The 19,453-nt window shown below is 49.9% G+C and overlaps 1 protein-coding gene across 2 annotated transcripts in view; it reads right to left on the bottom strand.

Annotated features, from left to right (window-relative positions):
• Window positions 1-141: 141 nt before the first annotated feature.
• Window positions 142-19,453, bottom strand: part of MATCAP1 (microtubule associated tyrosine carboxypeptidase 1) — a 55,387-nt gene continuing 36,075 nt past the window's right edge. For both annotated transcript variants that reach the window (XM_067552936.1, XM_067552940.1), the window contains exons 4-7: window positions 15,424-15,556; window positions 8,944-9,249; window positions 5,547-5,644; window positions 142-1,356 (exon numbers count right to left, since the gene is read on the bottom strand). In XM_067552936.1, the coding sequence (XP_067409037.1) occupies window positions 1,192-1,356; window positions 5,547-5,644; window positions 8,944-9,249; window positions 15,424-15,556 (702 nt within the window). In that variant the 3' untranslated portion in view covers window positions 142-1,191. The remainder of the gene's footprint in view (window positions 1,357-5,546; window positions 5,645-8,943; window positions 9,250-15,423; window positions 15,557-19,453) is intronic.

Here is a 19,453-nt window from a genome sequence, read left to right as displayed (position 1 = left end):
GGCCGGGTCCATCCATAATAGTCTGCCTGTTGATGTGGAAAGCTGGTGCTCAGGTTTCATGTCTCTGGATGTCACCTTCCCACATTTCTTCACTAGTCCCCCAATGAGGCCTCCAGCAAAAAGGGAGCAGTCCAGTGTCACTGACATTTCCCGTGTGAACACAAGTGGGGAAAAAATCTTTATTTGGGGGGATTAAAATCTTTACAGCCCAGGAATGGTCATGGACAAAGGCATTTTTATAGGCCGTTTACAGACAAAGGGAGGGAAGCAAACAAGCCGTTGACTGAGTTCTGGTGTAGAGCGTGGTGAGCTGGGATAGTCTGCTGATGAGGGGATTGTGGGTTGTCAGAAGCTTTTCATGGCATGCAGCCTAAATCTGATTTTTTTTTTCCAATTTCCCCTCTCCCCCCACCACACCCATTAGTGAAATCACTCCTTGTGTGGTTTCCCCACGACCCAGCTGCGATGGTGGTGAGCGCAGCATAAGAACCAATACAGGCTAGAATAGAATGGTTGCTCCTTCAGCCTCCCGCCAAAGCAAGCAGTGCTTCTCCTCCCCTGGAGTGCAGCACTCTTCCGGCTTTGCTCCCCAACACCCAGTGCCCTCCCTGACGAATCTACCACTCCCCCCCCCCGCTCCCTCCTAGGATTTTAATACGTGATCTGCAGACTTCACAATCTTCTCAGTGATTCCTATGAAGACATTTGTTCTCCATCTTGGATTTGGTCTATTGATCTTCCTTCATCACCCTTCCTCTCCCCTGAACGCAAACAGTCAGCATTAAAAACCACTCTCCAAAGCACCTCTCGTGCTAGTGCCCTCCTGTGGCATTGCATGCACCTTCTCTACCCCCTTCACCCCCTCAACGCTGCTGCATTCCATATTGCTAAGCCATGTCCTACTGCAGGAATCCACACAAAACCAGCTCTCCCTTTGCAGGACCTGATTCTGAATGGATGGGAGGAAGCTCAGACTGCAGGTTCCTCCCAGTGCGGACTGACTTGCTGAACAGTCACACAGTGAATAATAAATACACAACCCCTGGGCCCCTACATGCTTTGGACAGCTGCAGTCAGATACACATAAGACAACTCCCTTTTGTGCCCAAGGTTTCCTGTCCTCAAGGTCGTGTGGCCTGGGATTTGGGACTCTGCCGTAAGAGCAGGTCGGGCAGGACCCTGCAGACCTGGTCAGTCTGGCAGCAGCTGCTCTAGCTCCTCCTCATTCAGTCTGTTGGTGGCGATGATGTGGTCAAGCTGCTGCCTGTAGCGCTCCAAGTCCTGCATGAAATGCGGGATTCGCGCCTTCTCCAGCACCCCAAATTTCTTCAGGTGATTTACATCTTCATAGGAGACCTGATGGAAAGAAAACAGACTTCTCAAGCATGCAGGCCAGTAACCCAAGGGGATCCCTGCACCCACTCAGCCCCGAATGCGTTCCACCCTCCACTATAGAATTGGGGGCAAAGGGCTGCTAGTTGTTAACTACACTAGGCCAGGCTTTACTGAAAGAGCACCATCTGGAAGGAAGAGTGGATGGATTTGAGAGGCTCCACTAATGTTCCCAGTGATTCCAGACACCTGATCTCATGTTCACGCCACGGCCAGGGGGAATGGGTGGTCGTGACTCTCTAACCGCCAGAATCCAGGTTCAGGGATGATGAAAGGGGTCACAGAGATGCTGCCAACAGAAGCTCTTGGTTCTCACTGGAGTGCAAGAGACAACAAGCTCATGCAAGAGCAGATTTTTAAGGCCTGGCAGGTCAGTTTCACTTTTGGAGCCAAAAATCACTGACACGGAGGCAGGTGTTTTCTTACTGTGAGCTGTTGAGTCCTGTCAGGTAACAGCACAACAACCCCACCGCTAGGCACCATCTCTCAGGCCCGAGAAACAGCTCTTGCGCCCCTGCCTCTCACAGGGGCTCAGGTGGACTGACACACAGGAAGGTTGCTTTAGCCCCTGAGTTTGCACCTGGGAAACCCTCGGGTCCCAAAACGCCCGTCAGACTGCATGGTCTCGCGAGCTGAGCCTGAGCCATGAGCGCTTCGTGCAGCTGCATTACACTGCCAAGGTAACCGCATGAAGGCTGCCGCTGCCTGCTTGACGGAGAGCAAATGAAAGTGATTTTGTCTCCTTATCAAGTTGCTGGGCCCCTAACTAAGTGTGACCCCACTGCAGTATTAACTGGAACTGCCCAGAGGCACTAGCTATATGTAACAGCCTTCAGCTTTTACACAGATGGCATGGATATTGCCAGGGTCCTAGCATGCTGTGTATTAGAAAGCATGAAAGTGTGCTCTTCTACACAAGAGTGCAAAAGGCACAAAGTAGCACTGCAGAAGCTGTAAGAGGCTTGAAGCTTCAGAGCCAGTCTTGCAATTTTTGGCCCCATAAGAGATTTGACCCAGGTTGGTTTGGGGGGGGGGGGGAGGGGGGAATGCAGCGAGGGTAAGGTACACGGTTGGACAGTGCCATCTTGCTCAAAGAGCGAAGTAAGTACACCCGTATCATTGTTACACAGAACAGCGCACCGCCCCGTCGCCTGACTCAGCAAATGTACAGCAATAAGCTGTGCCGTGAGGAAAATGGGGTCAGGCCAGAGCGGCAGAAATACACATTACCCACTAAATGCCTAGGCACAAACGAAGAAAAAAGAAGGACCAACAGCGTCTCTCAGGTGTGGTGCCTGGCTCGGGAAAATTCACAGGAAACCGGTTTGATTTGCTGGTTTTTGTCACCTCACACGATGGTAACTGCATCTTCCGTATCAGGAAAAAAGCAGGGCCAGGGTAGCAAGCGCTGCCTGTGGCTAAAAGCTCTTCGGTGCCACAGGGCTATGGGAGTGTGACATGACCGGTTCCACAAGCCTGCCTGAGTCTGCTCAAATCTCAGCACCAGAGGGAGGGGGAATTATACAGATGTGTCTCCTTCCAGCAGAGTAGAAAGGTGTCTGCCAAACACCCGGGCTGCAATCTGCTTTGGAACAGAATTGCTGACACTTCCTGTTGTCCCGTGGTGAATCGGTCTATTTCTGGCAGGCCCCAAATAAAAAAAACCGGACTCCACTATGTTGAGTCCGAGGGACCATTTGTGCTGTCTGCTTAGATGGTTCACTAGACACTCCTGAGAGCTGGGAGGTGAGATGCTTTCGGCATTAGGCCATTCTTGGTGCAGAAAGTCCAGGTTCCTCGCATAGGGGCGTCCAACCTAGCACCTCCCTGCTTGGTTAAATAGAATATTAAATAGAATATTGCAGGAGTGGCCTCCATGAGCACTTGCACAGAAGGCAGATACACTTGATAGGCCAGGTGAATAGCTGAGAGCTCACAAACACTGATCTGGAGAGCGAGATCCTAATCTGACCAGAGACCCTGAGTCTGAAAGTCCTCCCCCACTGATACATGAAGGATCTGTGACTAGAGTCACTGAGGGCAGGGTGAGGGAAAAGGGAACCCAATATATACCCTGGCAAGGTCCATCCACCACTTCAGGGATGACCAGACACTTGCACATACGTGAGTCAGCACATCCTGTGGATGCTGAGTGGGACAGTAGGCAGATTTCAACCAACACCTCTGCAGGACTCTGTGGTGAAGTCTGGCATGCTGAGTGACGTACATGCAAAATGCCACGTGACCTAGAAGTCTCAGGGAACTCCTCGCTGTCATATGAGCATATGCTTTGCTTTGTACGAGCCCGATATTGCGTGAAGCCTGGCCTGAGGTACAGATGCTCTCGGTTTGATCTACTCAAGAATCGCTCTTGTGTACAGGGAGGAAAAAAAAGTTACTTACTGAGACCCATTGGTGCCAGCCAGCAAAGGGGTCACTGTTGTTTACAAGCAATGCCTGTCTCAGACCTGACAAACTCACTATACCTAATACACTGTTTCCATTGTGTTTATCCATGAAGGGCAGCTTGTGAGGTCTCTAGTGAAAGCTTGTAACTCATCAAGCCTCATAATCATTGCAAGATGTGTGCAAGGATTATAGTTAAGTTAATATAGTATGTAACTATATTGAAAATTAGGTCCTTGTGGTCTTGAAGAAAAGTGAGTCAACAGGGAATAATGTGTCTTGGTGATGGTGCATTCAAGTGGAAGGAAGTAGCCACCCCTTCCTGGCTATCCAATTACATAACGGATAGTGCTGTTGTCCATCGCTGTAGCAGCTCAAACAATCAATGGCAAACCATGAAAGATAAACTATAACCCCCTGAAGTGAGCTGGGATGTGATGCCAGCAAAGGCATGGCCCTGCCTGCGCATACAGGCAAAGGACTGATTCATTGTGTCACAGGGTGGAGAAAGACATGCTGCAGCATCCAGCCACTGAGAAGATACCAGGTGAGCAGGGCGGCTGCATGGGGAAGATGCTGTACTAGCGCCTGGAGAATAGAAAATGCTGCAAAAAACAATGAATGTTCGGGAGAGAATATACTTGATTGGCCAGGAAAGGTAATGGGTAAGCATCAGCCCTAGTTTGTTTTTATGGTTCTGGTTTATATGTAACCATTTCTTTCCATCACTCACTCTTGTCTCTATTCTTTCTTTAAAAAATTTCCTTTGCATAGAATCATAGAAATTCAGGACAGGAAGGGACCTGGATAGGTCATCTAGTCCAGTCCCTGCACTGAAGCAGGACTAGGTATTATCCGTGACAGGTGTTTGGCTAACCTGTTTTTAAAAACCTCCAACGATAGAGATTCCACAACCTCCTTAGGTCATCTGTTCCAGTGCTTAACTACCCTTAAGTCAGGAAGTATTTCCTAATGTCCAACCTAAATCTCCCTTACTGCAGTTTAAGTCCATTGGTTTTTTTCCTCTCCTCAGTAGTTAAGGAAAAGAATTTATCACTCTCCTCTTTATAACACCTTTTACATACTTGAAGATTGTTTTCATGCCCCACCTCAGTTTTCTCTTCTCCAGACTAAACAAACCCAACTTTTTCCAGTCTTTCCTCCTAAGTCATGTTTTCTAGACCTTTAATCATTTTTGTGGCTCTCCTTGGGGTTTTCACCAATTTATCCACATCTTTCCCGAAGTGTGGTGCCCAGAACTGGACACAATACTCCACCTGAAGCCTTACCAGTGCAGAGTAGAGTGGAAGAATTACTTTTTGTGTCTTGTTTAACAATATTCCTGCTAATACGTTCCAGAATGATGGTCACATTTTCCCAACAGTATTACACTGTTGACTCATATTTAGTTTATAGTCCACTATAACCCTCAGATCCTTTTCTGCAGTACTCCTTCTTAGGCAGTCATTTCCCATTTGGTATTTGTGCAAAATTGCATCATTTAAGAACAGGGTTAATGAACATAGCTGGGTTTTTCATGTTAATCTCCTGAGTATTTACAGTAATCAAATAGCAAAGTTTACAATTACATCCCTGAGACCACAGGGAAAAAGCCTAGTTATCGCACTGGTTGGGGGTAAAAAAAAACCACCATATAAATAATCCATAAACCATGGCTCATCCTGCAGCAGAATTGTTCCTATGTATTGATTTGGCATCAGGTTCTGTCCATCATTCAATGCTGTTACCTTGCCCAGTGCTGCCAGCAACCGGAAGTCAATAGTTTGCCGATGTCTCAGGATCTGGAGAATTCCATCCAGATACACTTGATCCTTACTGAAACACCCTGAAAGAGAACAAGGAGAAGTGGGAGTCCAGTCACCTCCCAACACACTGGATGCTGTGGACCTAATTTTCACCTCATGCTGGTGCAAACCAACGGCATTTCAGCGGAAGTCAGCTGGGGGAAGTCTGCACTTGGAGCAAGGGGTGCAATGCCCAGCTCACACAGACACACGCTAGCTCTCAATCAGCTAAAAAAATCATAGTGTAGCCGCAGTAGCACGGCAGTGGCGCGTGGAGGCATTGGCCAGCCACCCAAGTACAAAGCTGCCCAGCCCCTGTGGGTTTGTTTTTGGGGCAGCTAGTGCGCTGCTGCCTGTGCTCGTGTGGCTACGCGACTCTGTGACGCACCAGCTCGATGAGCGCTACCGTGAGTCTGTCTACACAAGCTGGGCATTGTACCCTTAGCGCCAAGTGTAAACATCCCCTGAGAGTTTGCCCAGGAAAGAACTGGTGTAAGTGAGGTCAGAATCAAGTCCAAGGGGTGGTGTCAGCACTAGGACCAGTGGTCTCCAATATATTTATTACTGACCTGGAAAAGGGGATGAAGAGCACGGCGATGAAATCTGCTTACGAGACAATTAAAATGATCACCGTAAATTAAAAGGGTCCTGCTTGCAGGTTAGGAGGCTCTGAAAGAAGCTCTCTGATCTGGATTTCTTTAGACCAGTGGTTTTCAACCTGTGGTCTGCAGACCCCTGGGGCTTTGCAGACTATATCTATGAGTTCTAAAGGGATCCGCACCTGCATTCGAAATTTTTTAGGGGTCCTCAAATGAAAAAAGGTTGAAAACCACTGTTCCAGACTCTCTATTATGTCCTTTATATACCAGCTCAGCAGGTTTCTGTGGATAACACAGCTCTTTAAGCACAGTAAATGTTATTTTTCCCACCAATGTTAGAAACAAAGTCCTTTGTTTTTTAGTATCCTCTTTAGCATAAACATAAAAACACTGCCCAAGTCTCTGAATGTATGGTTTCATTAAACTGGAAACGCTCCATATTGCAATAGATAGTCATTTTATTTCTACTCTTCTTCTTCATCGTCTTTTTTTTAAAGAAGCCTAGCCCAACCCAGCTTTCTCTGCTATGTTCCTGGCATGCACACAGAGAAGTAAAAAGAAAACAGACATTCTCTTTCTGGCAGGTTGCCATGTAATACTACTTTATTTCTTAGGCTACATTCATGGCGAACTTTGGGGGATAGGGAGGGCGTTGCCCCCTCCAAAATACAAGCATCAGCCAGGCATGGAATTTGCCTCCCCACGCACAGCCCCTTTGGCCTGACTGGAGCTGTGCCCCCCAATATAGAAATCAAATTATGCCTATGGCTATGTCTACAATGAGCTGGGGGTCTAGCTCGATGAGAGAGAGACAGAGAGAGAGCGCTAATACCAGGGTGTAGCTGTGGCAGCGCGAGCTGCAGGAGAGCTATCCGCCCTATGTCTGTATCTGTCTGCGAGTCCAGGCACACATTCAGAATGGCTAGCTCAGCCCGCCATGACTACACTTGGATTTTTACAACGAGTATGTCTCCTCGAGCTGGGAATCAGACCCCTAGCTCCAAGTGTAGACAAACCTTAGAGTCCAGAACACAAACGCAAAACAACCAAAAAAACCAGAGAGAGACCAGGCTGGCTGCTTCCCAATGCAGAGAGGCCCATCTTGCTGGCTGGCTCTTTGGAGACTGCTGTTAGGTCCAGGTCACGCATTTCCCTACAGAGCTTCCTAGCCTGCGAGCAGGACCAGGAAACCCTTTATAATTTAAAGTGATAGCTTGTAATGGTAACATGTTTCAATACTCCACAACCGACACACTAGTAGAGGACTCTTTAATGCAGCAGATAAAGGCAGAACAAAATCCAAGGGCTGGAAGGTAAAACTAGATGAGGATAATTTACCACTGAAAAACTGACCTAGGGGCATGGTGGATTCTCTGTCATCTGGAGTCATTAAACAAAGCCAGGGGCAGCTTCCCAAAGTTATTCCAGTGCCTAGCTCCCAGTAAAACTAATGGGAGTCAGGCACCTAAATCCCACTGAGGACCTGGGCCCGAACGGTTTTACAACAGCACCTAAGCAGGTTCAGCACCCAGCTGCCATCGGAAGTTTTTCTGAAATCTCCACTGTAGCTCAGCCAGGAGTGGTGGGTTGCTGCAGTGATCCATGGTGACAGGCTCCAGCTGGGTGTGCAGGAGGGTGGACGAGATGGTCACACAGTGACCCCCCGGCTCTAAAATCTACGAATCTATGAAAAGCATGAGCAGTGGCAGCACTCTTTGTAATCACAGTATGTCAACAACTGTCTAAACTGTTCTTAGTGTTGAGTGTGACTATTTGTCTGATAAGCATATTGTGTGGTTCCCCTGTCTGTCACAACTGGAGCTGTTCCTGTCCCCCAAGCTCAGGGGTCTGGCTACTGCAGTGCTGCCTTTGACTCTGCATAATGCTTCCTGAAAAGCCCTGAACAGACCCAGCTCTGCCAGCGCTACAGCAAAAAGCAAGGCTGAGGTGCAGGTGGGGAGGGATGGTCAGAGGAGTTGTACACAGAGGCTCTGTATCCCACATTACATCTAGTCAGTGTCGCTGTTACCCCTCCACAGTCAGCCAGCTTCTCCTCTGGCTCATGTCATGTGGGTCTCTCACACAGCCAAAGGGCAGGGGTGGAATGGCTGGGTTAGGACCTGAAGCTACTTTTAACTCTTTTTTGCAAAGGTCTTAAAGGGACAGCGTCACCTTGAAAGCTAGGCAGTGACACAAGAAAGGGAGGAGGACACCCCCCCAAGCAGTCTCCATGTGGCCTTCTGTTTCCCCAGCCATGTGAGCTCTGGTTAGAAAAGAGCTGCTGGGAGGGGCCACCATGGACTCTACCAGCCAGAGACCTCGGAAGCCTGGGACACCATTGTGCCCGGTGGCCTTTTACAGTTCTCATGCTGGATCCTATGCTGGAGAGTCTTGGCACCATCCCCCTCACACCACCTGCCCTCCATGCTCACCCTCCCCTTTCTGCTTAGCTGATCCCCACCCAGAACAGCCAAAGCCCAGCTCGTGGCTGAGCTGCCATTCGTGGGCCCGTCACTCACTCTGCCGGCATGCTCCAGCCCCGCACTCACACAGCAAGGGACACTCCATGCTCTGAAGAGACAAGCCAGACGTAGGGCAGGAGAACAAAGGCAGAGAGATTCACCCTGGGGCAGTAAGTAGCAGAGCTGGGAACAGAACCCAGGTCTGTGGCCTCCGAGCCCAGCATCTTAACCCTCAAGTCACATTACTGCCTCTGAGGTGGAGCTAAGCTGTCAGCCTACCTGGCTGTGAGGTGTCAGCCTGGCCTCGTTTTGCCCGCACACAGTACTCCCACCGGACTCTGGCATCCTGGACGTACTGCTCCAGATGCTGGAAAAGTGCGCTGAAGGATCTGTGACTAGCCTGGTGGACAGTGTAGTAGAGCAGCGCTGCCCGCCACAGAAAGGGCTGCTTCCGGAAGAGGACACTGTGCAGACTGGCCAGGCCTTCTTCTGTGGGGTTAGCTGGCTTCAGGCCATACTGTTTACGGCCCTCTGCACTGCGCCAAGGCTGGCGGGCATTATTCACACCACGGATATAATGGGTGCCTATAGGAAACAAGAGAGAGAAATTAGTCAGCCACACGTGTGCCCCACACACACCATGCAAAGCTGCTGGGCTAGGAAATCAGGAGTATGGGGGTAATCATTCCCCACACTGAGAGGGGACATGGCAAACTCCCCCTTGCCCCACAGCTGCTCTTTCAGCAGATAAAAAGCTAACAAAGGCTGGTCTCTTTCACCAACAGAAGTTGGTCCAATAATAAATATCACCTCCCCCACCTTGCCTCTCCGACAGAACCTCTGGCATTTGATCTTCTCCTTCTGAGCCAAGGAGCACGACAGTTATTAGCTATGCTCTCGGACTGGCAGCAGGAGGGCTGGAATAATTCTCTATTAATCCTTTGAAATCTAAACCATCCCCCAGGGCCAGATGGCTTCACAGCTGAGTTAAACCAACGTTTTACAATGGCAGGCTCCATGGTTCCATAACTAGACACAGACAACCCTCGCCTGGGCCTCTCTCTAGAGCTCCCTCTCCCACCTCCAGCTGGACTCAAACCCCAAGGTGGCAGTGGCACTCCTCCCAACATGCGTCTCCTCCTTGATCGCCAGGTTTCTCCTCGCCAGCTCATGTCCTAGCCTGACAAAGCACCTCCTGGGAGGGGACACTTTTGTCTGGACCCTTCTGACTGACAGCTCTGAGTGGGGGGCCAGGCTCCGGACCCCCTCCCTCTTAGTGAACTCTCCTAGCGTGGGAGGGACTCTGCTCCCATTGGGGATGGTCTGTGAGGAATCCCCCCAGGGACACGCTAAGACTTGTATCCTCTTCATAAAACAAAAGTATTTAACGCAGAGAGAAAATCAAATGAAAAGAAAATGGTTTGTATAACATCCCCCTGCCTGAGCACCTCGCATTGCTCAGCGCAGGAGGCTCCTTGCAGCCCAGCTACAGTGAAAATCAACCCAAGTACCTCACACTTCTAGAAAGCAATGTCTGTTGCTCTCAGAGCAGCTTGTCTGAGACCAGCTGTCAGCAATCCGTCTCGCTTCCCTGCCCTCTGGTGCTTCTCGCCCTCTCTCAGGCCCTGTCTAGATTAAGGAAACTCACATCCGTATCATTGCATTTTGATGTCTCCTATTGCAGACATACTGCACTGGTGCCAAGCAAGGGTTACATGGTGTATCTTAATCCGGTAACGTGCCTGTTACAGGAATGCTCTATCAGAGAGACGCCTACACAGATATGGAACCACAGCCAAAAAATCTATGTTAAAAGAATGGTAAGGTAGCAAAGTCGAGCGCTTAAAAGTCTTAATGAGTCTTTATCAGTCCCAATGAGCCTTAACTCTTCCTCCTTTGCATCTGCATTAGGATCCAGTCTCTGACTACATGGTCAGTTCCTCCTTGTTCCACAGGACCCTGGCCTAGCACCGAGCACAGGCCGGACGACACTCAATGAATGGGTAGCACTCAGATTCTGCGGTTATGAGAGCAAAGCCCACGAGGGAATGAATGATTCTGTGTTCAGTGCAGGCTCTGAACGATGAATGAGGCCTGGGGCACACACTGAATGAGGAGCCTAAAAGAAATACTGAATGGTGACACAGGCACAGTTAGGCAGGCTCAGACTTGAGGCCCATCTTCCCAGTGTCCTGTCTTTGACTGCAGCCAGTGCCAGCTGCTTCAGAGGATGGTGCTAGAACCCTGCAGGAGCAGACGTGGGGTAACCTCCCCTGGAGATCTCATCCTGGTCTCAGGTATGTCTACACAGCCTGCAATGTCATGTTAACTCACTGTTCCGCCACTAGGTGGCGCCGTGTGTGAATGACAATCATTAAGCTCACCTCCACCATACCTGGCAGGGCATTGAAGGATCTGATGATGGATGCAGCTGGGTGTATAAGCAAGTGCTGTATCCAGTCCACATCTGGCACAGAAGCACATGGCAGCCTGTGGCAGAGTCTCACAGTAGCCAGGTGGTTGACAAACTTGGGCTCGTGGGGCTCAGGACAGCTGGGCAGCCGTCGGCTGGAGCTAGGCTTCAGAGCCCTCTGCCCCAGCTCCGGTTCGAGCCCCAACATCTACATGGCTATTTTAGTGCCAGAGCGTAAGCCTGAGTCTGTCGACCAGCCACTCTCGCTGTGTAGACGTACCGTAACAGTCAAGGACTGGGTGAGCCCTGAAGAATGGGGGTTACTATCCCTTCCAATACCCCTCCTTTTTTTTTTTTTTTTTTGCCTTACACAATGCTAGGAACTCTTGGTGGTGGTACTAGTTTGTCGGCCCCTGTCCAAACCACGCTGGAGAAACTCTTTTGTAGCCCGGATCCTTGGATCTTTGGGATTCTTGTGGTTTCCCTGGCACCGAAAATGAAAAGTGGCCAAATGAATTAAAAGACTTTCCAGGTCAAGCCCTCTCTGGGTACCCAGAGCAAATCAATGAGCCCAGGGCCTGGGACTTTGACCCAGGAGACCTGGCTCTATTGCTAGCTCCTGGGGTGACCTTAGGTGAATCACTTTCCCTCTGTTTCCCTCCCACCTGGGGCAAGGACTGTCTCTGACTATCTGTTTCTAGAGCATCTAGCAAAATCGAGCCCGGATTTCACTTGGGGGCCTCTGACTCAAATGCCCAGAGGCCAATGGGGGGAGGACGTTGGTTGGAACACAGGCGTGGGAGTAAGAGAGAAAAAGTGGGGTCGGGAGGTGATGGGGGTGTAACGTTTTGGGATTCAAGCCAGAGCAGTGAGAGGTTGTGTCCTCACCTGCCCTGTAATCCCAGGTGCTGTAAATGCTCTGCTGCTGTGGTTCACAGCCTGGACACCAACAGTCGGCAGATACGCATGCGGATCACACCCTGAGTGCCGGTGTGCGGTGCAGCCCTGGCTCTGCGCTCTGAGCCCAGCAGCCTGCCTATGGCACAACAGTCCCACCCTGGTCTCCACCAGCCTGGGTTACTACTCACAGGGTTACCCCAACACACCCCCAGTCCTGAATTTCCCTAAAACCATCTGTCCTGAAGTGTCCAGCCCTCTCCTGGCCCACTCAGAAAAATAATAGGTTCATTGCTCCTTTAAAGAGACAAATGTACAACTCATCTCTTTAACTGGAGTTAACAATCACTTCAATTCAAATACAGCATCGGGTTGGTTTAGATTAAAAGTCAAACAAGTTTGTTAAGTGATAGGGTTAAGCAGAAGAGATTGAAGGTAGAACAGTTACGAACAAATTAAAGTGAAAATACGCGTTCTAATGGCTGAGATCTAACTTAACAAGCTACAGACTTTGCTCAAGGTTTTCTCAACAGTCATTCTTTGTCCAGCATGGCTGACCAGACCCTATGGCCAGGACCCAACACACAGAGCACAAAGTGCTCGGTTCCTTTGTCTCCTCAGGATAAAGATGCAGTCTCTCTTTGTCCCCTCTACTGCCAAAGGAATTGTCTTTATCCTAAAAGACAGGAAGGCCTCGGGTGATTCAGTCTGTGTCTCTTTGGTGTGCAGGAGCCATATTAATTCTGTCTCTCGAGTTCAGTCTCAGGATAGTCCCCGCTGGTTTAGCTCGATGGCTTTGTTTACTGCTAATATGTAAATTGAGCTAAACTCACAAGCCCTTGTTCAGGTTAAACCTGTTTATCACCCTTGCCTAGGCTAGGCTGTCTGGTTTTAAACATGGTCTAGTAACATCATGCAGAGGGAATTCATAACTTCACATGTAAGGTTAACAGATGCATTTTACAATGATACTAATAACCAGCGTGCTATTAGCTGTCATATAATACCTCACAAGGTGTATTTTGTACAATCACTGCAGTAGTGTGAAGGATGTGAATACAGGGCCACCAAGGATCACAGGCGAACCCTGGATCTGGGAGACAGCAGGAGACTTTGGGGCTGGGAGATGGTTGGGGGCACTGGGACAGGGGGGCAGGTGCTGGAGAGACTCAGGTCTGATGAGGAGCCTGGAGGTGGGAGAGTGGGATTAGAAACTAAGGCAGAGGGAAAACTGGGACTTGACAGGGAGCCCCAAGGGGGTGACTAGGATTGGAGGGCGAAGAGACTGAGAGGAGAGGCTGAGGGTGCAGAGACTTGGTCTGGCTAGGCGAGGAGAATGGGACTAGGATGAGGAGCCACAAGCAATTAAGAGACAAGACTGGGATGGAGACAGGCCTGAGGGAATGGGACAAAAAGGGTCAGGCTTGGTGGTAATGGGCAGGAGAATGACATAGAGGAAATTCCCTTCCTGAGCCTGGAATGGAACACACAATTCCTGAGTCTCACCACCTGCTACTGCCATCAGTTTCTCCATTAGCTCCAGTGGAGGAGATCTGTGTTATGGATTGAAAAGCTCCAACCCTGCTGATGAACCATGTGGGTGTCAATATGATGCCACATGATGGAATTTTGGGTGGGGGGGGGTTGATTTTTTTAAAAACCTAGGAAATTATACACAAAAGCTATGTCAAAAGAACAGTATTAAGGTTGCAAAGTCAGTAACTTAATAGTTAAGAAATGCTAGTATGAAGGCTGTCTATGCAACATTAGTTTGCCTCCCTTGTGGTACCGTCTTTAATTACATGACTTCACACTACTTTTCCACAGGACCTTGCCTCATTCAATGTACAGGATGGATCTGCTCTGGAGATGACTCAGGGCTGAGTGGGGAAGAAGGCTGTTGTCTGTAAGACCCCCTGCCTCATTTGTCGCAGAAGCTGGGAAGTGTGTAGTGAATGAGGCAGTGGCTGGCAGGAAGAAAAGATGGTCTCACGTTTAAGGCAGCTGAAAGCTGCCCTGCAGAACTGGAGTCTATCCCTGCCTCTGCCACAGAGTTTCTGTGTGATGCTAAGCAAGTCACTTAAATTTTTCAGAGGAAGTTGTTCCTCCTTGTGTGTGCCTCATTTTCTAGGTTCCCAACTTGAGACCGTGGGGTCTGATTTGCACAATTGGCACAGATGCCACTGAAGACAATAGGAGCTGTGCTGTGAACATAGCAAGGGCTATCTACTGCTAAGTGCCTTGAAAAAGTAGGTCCTCGACATTTTATATTAGGCACCCAGAATTAGTGGACATTTTGACCTTAATCTCTCTGTGCCTCAGTTCCTCATCTATGGAATGGGGATAACAGCACCCCTGCACATCACAGGGATGCTGTGAAGGTCTTAAGAGCAGGGCTTGATCAGTGGCAGAAAATATGGCAGTAAGTAAAGCCTGGGGCCACACTGAACAATGAGGGTAAAACAAAATACTGAATAGCTGCTCTTTCACAGTGGGCATCAAATGAGGCAGGGTCCATGTGACCATGTAATTAAAGCCTGTATCATCACGCATACGTATAAGTGGCCGAACGGAAGTTGGGTGGGGAGCCTTAATTCTGGCACTTCTAAACTTTTAAGAGGTTGATTTTGCAACCCTCATTTAATGTGTGTAGTTATACTGATCGTATGACTGCACAAGCACTCTCCTGCCCTGCCCTAACGCTACGGTAATGCTAAACTAACTATGCATGAATACATTTTCAACTAACTCCACCACTGAAGCAAACCCTCGCTAGCAGCAACTGCTATGGCAGTGGGTGCTTCTGCTCTTCCAGCCATTAGTGCCACATGTTCAATGTCACAAGGGGGGCTCCCACTCCCCAATGGACTTGGCTTCTAAGAGGGTTCTGTGCTGGCTTCCACGGGGCAACTCCCCCATGGGGATCACAGAAGAAAGGGCCATTTTGCAATGAAAAAAAAATCCAATGTGAAAAATTCGGAGCTGTTTTTCTTGGTGTCCCGCCCCCACCTGCTGCCCTGAACAACTCCCTCTATGCCTCCCTCCCTTGGCATTCTCTGGATAGTGCCAACTCCTCGCCTCCACCACTGCGCAGAGCCAGCTTCAAGAGGTCCTGGCATTTGAGCCCATCAGGCTCTGCAGCGCCTGACCACCAACCTCCCTCCCTCCTATTGTCAGTAGCTGTGAGAGGCTGAGATGCCCCCAGTTCAGGGTATTATTTCCAGGGTGGTTACTCCAGAAGCCTACAGAGGAGGACAGCCACCTCCCTGCTCTGTGACACGATGGGCTCCAGTCTCCTGCCCATCCCCATCCACAGCTGCAAGGCTGTGCAACATGCTGCTCCGTTTTATTCCCTTTCAACAGCCAGAGCATGAGTTCCAGGCAGGTCCCTACATGACTCGTTATCCCCAGTACCCCGCACGACTCGGTGCCCCCAGCCCGGCTCTGACCTATTTCGTGGCGCAGCATGCCCTCCAGCCAGTACTGCCGGGCTCCAGACAGGTTGATCGCCAGGGTGGGCCGGCTGTTCTCCACCATCATCACAGCTTGGGACAGCAGATCTTCAGTCAGATGAACAACCACCTGGGGGCAGACGGAGAATGAGGGTCCGGATGGTGACATGATCATGGACACAATTGGCAGCCCCATGCACACCTAGGTGATACTGTGCACTGCCACCCACACCTACACTGACAACAGCCTTGCTAGTGCTGACCCCGCTGGGGAAACGCAGGCACACGCATTTAACAGTGAAGGGGATTAACCCTTAGAACAGGCTACCAAGGGACGTAGTGGATTCTCCATCTCTTCATGTTTTCACAACCAGACTGGATGCCTGCCTGTGAACTGGGTGACTGGGTGAAATTCTCAGGCCTCTGATAGACAGGTCAGACTAGCTGATCGGATGATCACTGCTGGCTTTGAACTCTATGAACCTGCACAGCTCAGCCAGAGACAGACGCCAGGGAGAGCAGACCTGGGAGAAGGCCAAGGCTGGGCACACAGGAACACAGGGCACATAAGGCAGTCTGGGTTATGCACCCACCCAACCCAATTGTTCCCCCAGCAGACAGACCATGGCAAGGAGACAATGAATTGACCACAAGAGAGACACTGAGGCACCATGCTGAAGAAAATGGAGGAACCCCCTGAGGGAAACAGAGGCAGCAGTTGGCCCTGAAGTTAGAGTGAGTCAGTTGCAGCTGCACACCCAGCCAGGTGAACAGGAAGCCAGGCTCTCTCCAGCTAGGGCAAGTGCTAACCGGCATCCATTCCATCTCTGACACAGGCTCATTGGGAGGCTCTGGGCATTCACAGACCCAGGGCTGGGAGAATTCAGGATCTAGAGAAGATCCTGATGTGCAGAAAGAATAGCAAATATGGTAGGCACCCAGCTTGGCTTAATAAAGAAGTCTTTGGTGAGCTTAAACACAAAAAAGAAGCTTACAAGAAGTGGAAGCTTGGTCAGATGACTAGGGAGGATTATAAAAATACTGCTCGAACATGCAGGAATGAAATCATGAAGGCCAAAGCACAATTGGAGTTGCAGCTGGCAAGGGATGTGAAGGGGAACAAGAAGGGTTTCTACAGGCATGTTGCCAACAAGAGGAAGATTCAGGAAAGTGTGGGCCCCTTAGAGAATGAGGGAGGCAACCTAGTGACGGAGGATGTGGAGAAAGCTGAGGTACTCAATGCCTTTTTTGCCTCTGTCTTCACAGACAAGATCAGCTCTCAGACTATTGCACTGTGCAGCGCAGAACCGGGAGGTGAACATACCTCAGTGCTGAAGGAACAGGTTCAGGACTATTTAGAAAGATTGGACATACACAAGTCCCTGGGGCCAGATGCAATGCAATCCGAGTGTGCTGCGGGAGTTGGCTGATGTGATTTCAGAGCCATTGACTATTATCTTTGAAAGCTCATGGCAATTGGGGGAGGACCCTATTGATTGGAAAAAGACAAATATAGTGCCCATCTTCAAGAAAGGGAAGAAAGAGGATCCAGGGAACTACAGACCGCTCAGCCTCACCTCAATCCCTGGAAAAAGTCATGGAGCAGGTCCTTAAGGAATCCATTTTAAGGCACTTGGAAGAGAGGAAGGTGATTAGGAACAGTCAACATGGATTCACCAAGGGCAAGTCATGCCTGACCAACCTGATTGCCTTCTATGATTGCCTCTGTGGATGTGGGGAAAGCAGTGGATGTGAAATAGCTTGACTTTAGTAAAGCTTTTGATACGGTCTCCCACAGTATTCTTATCAGAAAGTTAAAGAAGTATGGGTTGGATGAATGGACTATAAAATGGATAGAGAGCTGGCTAGATCATCGAGCTCAATGGGTAGTGATCAATGACTCCATGTCTAGCTGGCAGCCGGTAACAAGTGGAGTGCCCGAGGGTTTGGTCCTGGGGCCGGTTTTGTTCAACATCTTCATTAATGATCTGGAGGATGGGGTAGATTGCACCCTCAGCAAGTTTGCAGATGATACTAAGCTAGGGGGAGTGGTAGATACCCTGCAAGGTAGGGATAGGATACAGAGTGACCTAGACAAATTGGAGGATTGGGCCAAAAGAAATCTGATGAGGTTCAACAAGGACAAGTGCAGAGTCCTGCACTTAGGACGGAAGAATCCCATGCACAACTATAGACTGGGGACTGACGGGCTAGGCAGCAGTTCTGCAGAAAAGGACCTGGAGGTTACAGCGGATAAGAAGCTGGATATGAGTCAGCAGTATGCCCTGGTTGCCAAGAAGGCTAATAGCATATTGGGCTGCATTAGTAGGAGCATTGCCAGCAGACCAAGGGAAGTGATCATTCCCCTCTATTCGGCATTGGTGAGGTCGCAATTGGAGTATTGTGTCCAGTTTTGGGTCCCCCACCACAAAAAGGATGTGGACAAGTTGGAGAGAGTCCAGCGGAGAGCAACAAAAATGATTCCAGGGCTGGAGCACAAGACTTATGAGGAGAGGCTGAGGGAACTAGGCTTGTTTAGTCTGCAAAAGAGAAGAATGAGGGGGGATTTGATAGCAGCCTTTAACTACCTGAAAGGATGGAGCTAGGCTGTTCTCAGTGGTAGTAGATGACAGAACAAGGAACAATGGTCTCAAGTTACAGTGGGGGAGGTCTAGGTTGGATATTAGGAAAACATTTTTCACTAGGAGGGTGGTGAAGTACTGGAATGGGTTACCTAGGGAGGTGGTGGAATCTCCATCTTTAGAGGTTTTGAAGCTGAGGCTTGACAAAGCTCTAGCTCGGATGATTTAGCTGAGGTTAGTCCTGTTCTGAGCAGGCGGTTGGACTAGATGACCTCCTAAGGTCCCTTCCAACTCTAATCTTCTATGATTAAGGAAGAGTACAGGCGTGGGGGGTTTGGGGTGAGACAGGAAGGTGGGGGGAGGTAATTCTGAAGAGCCTAGTGAAGTTTCTTTGTTGTGTTTGGAAGGGTCATGCCTGCCCTCCAATTTATTGCCACGCTCACTGCACCGGCTGGTTTGTGATGGGTGCTGTGTGGGACAGGACTGCGTCACTGGTAGTTGCTGTGAATCACCAGGATGGCACCTCAGGATGGGGCAGATTTCCCCCACGCTTCTGGCCCCACTCTGTGGGCCACTGTAGACAGTGCAAGGCCATGACCTCATTTCCTCCCAGCTAGCAAGAGCCCTGCTCTCCAGAGGGGGAGCCAGAGCATTCCCCACAGTGCTAGGACCAGTGCCATGAGCAGCTTCAGGGAAGCTGTGTAATGGGGGAAATTTAGCCTGCTAGGTCAGCGAGTAATGTCCAGGCCCTCCATGGAAACATTCCACATGCAGGGCCAGTGGGACAGGCACAACTGCAGAGTCTCAGTGTATGGATGAGACGATGGTGATCGGAGGAGGAACTGGGGAACCTTTTGGGAAAGGAGGAGCCTATACAGGAAGGCTGGGCTCCACCTAAACCCAAACAGAACCAGATTGCTGGCATGTAAACTTAAAAAGGTCATAGAGGAGTTTTTAAACTAAGGGCTGAGGGAAAGCTGACACATGCAGACAGAGCCGTCCCTAGGGGAGGGAGAATCAGGGCAACCGCCTGGGCCCCACACTTTGGGGGGCCCCGCACTTGAGCGGGTGGCTGCCCCTAGGGTTCTGGCTTTGTGTTGGGACCGGCTGGGAGGCAGGCAGCTGCACCCTACCACCCGGCTGGACGCCGGACTGGATGGGAGGTGGGTGGCTGCCGTCAGGGTCCCGGCTTTGTGCTGGGACCGAGCGAGAGCCGGGCAGGGGGCCCACACACTGTCGTTTGCCCCAGGCCCCAACTGCAGAGAAGCACACTGTTTGGACAGACACATCACATAGGGGAAGATTTATTAAAGGGAATTCTCTATATCCTAGTGAAGAGAAGAGGATAGACATTGATGAAGTACAGATAGGAACTGATGAGAAACAGTTACATGAAAAAGAGTCTTCCTGTTCAATTACATCACATGAAGGCAGACAACTAAATA

Source organism: Emydura macquarii, unplaced genomic scaffold (assembly GCF_026122565.2).
Source record: "Emydura macquarii macquarii isolate MOO-44397 ecotype Brisbane River unplaced genomic scaffold, CSIRO-AGI_Emac_v2 contig_295, whole genome shotgun sequence".
NCBI lineage: Eukaryota > Metazoa > Chordata > Testudines > Chelidae > Emydura > Emydura macquarii.
This window is presented reverse-complemented; position numbering and strand designations above follow the sequence as displayed.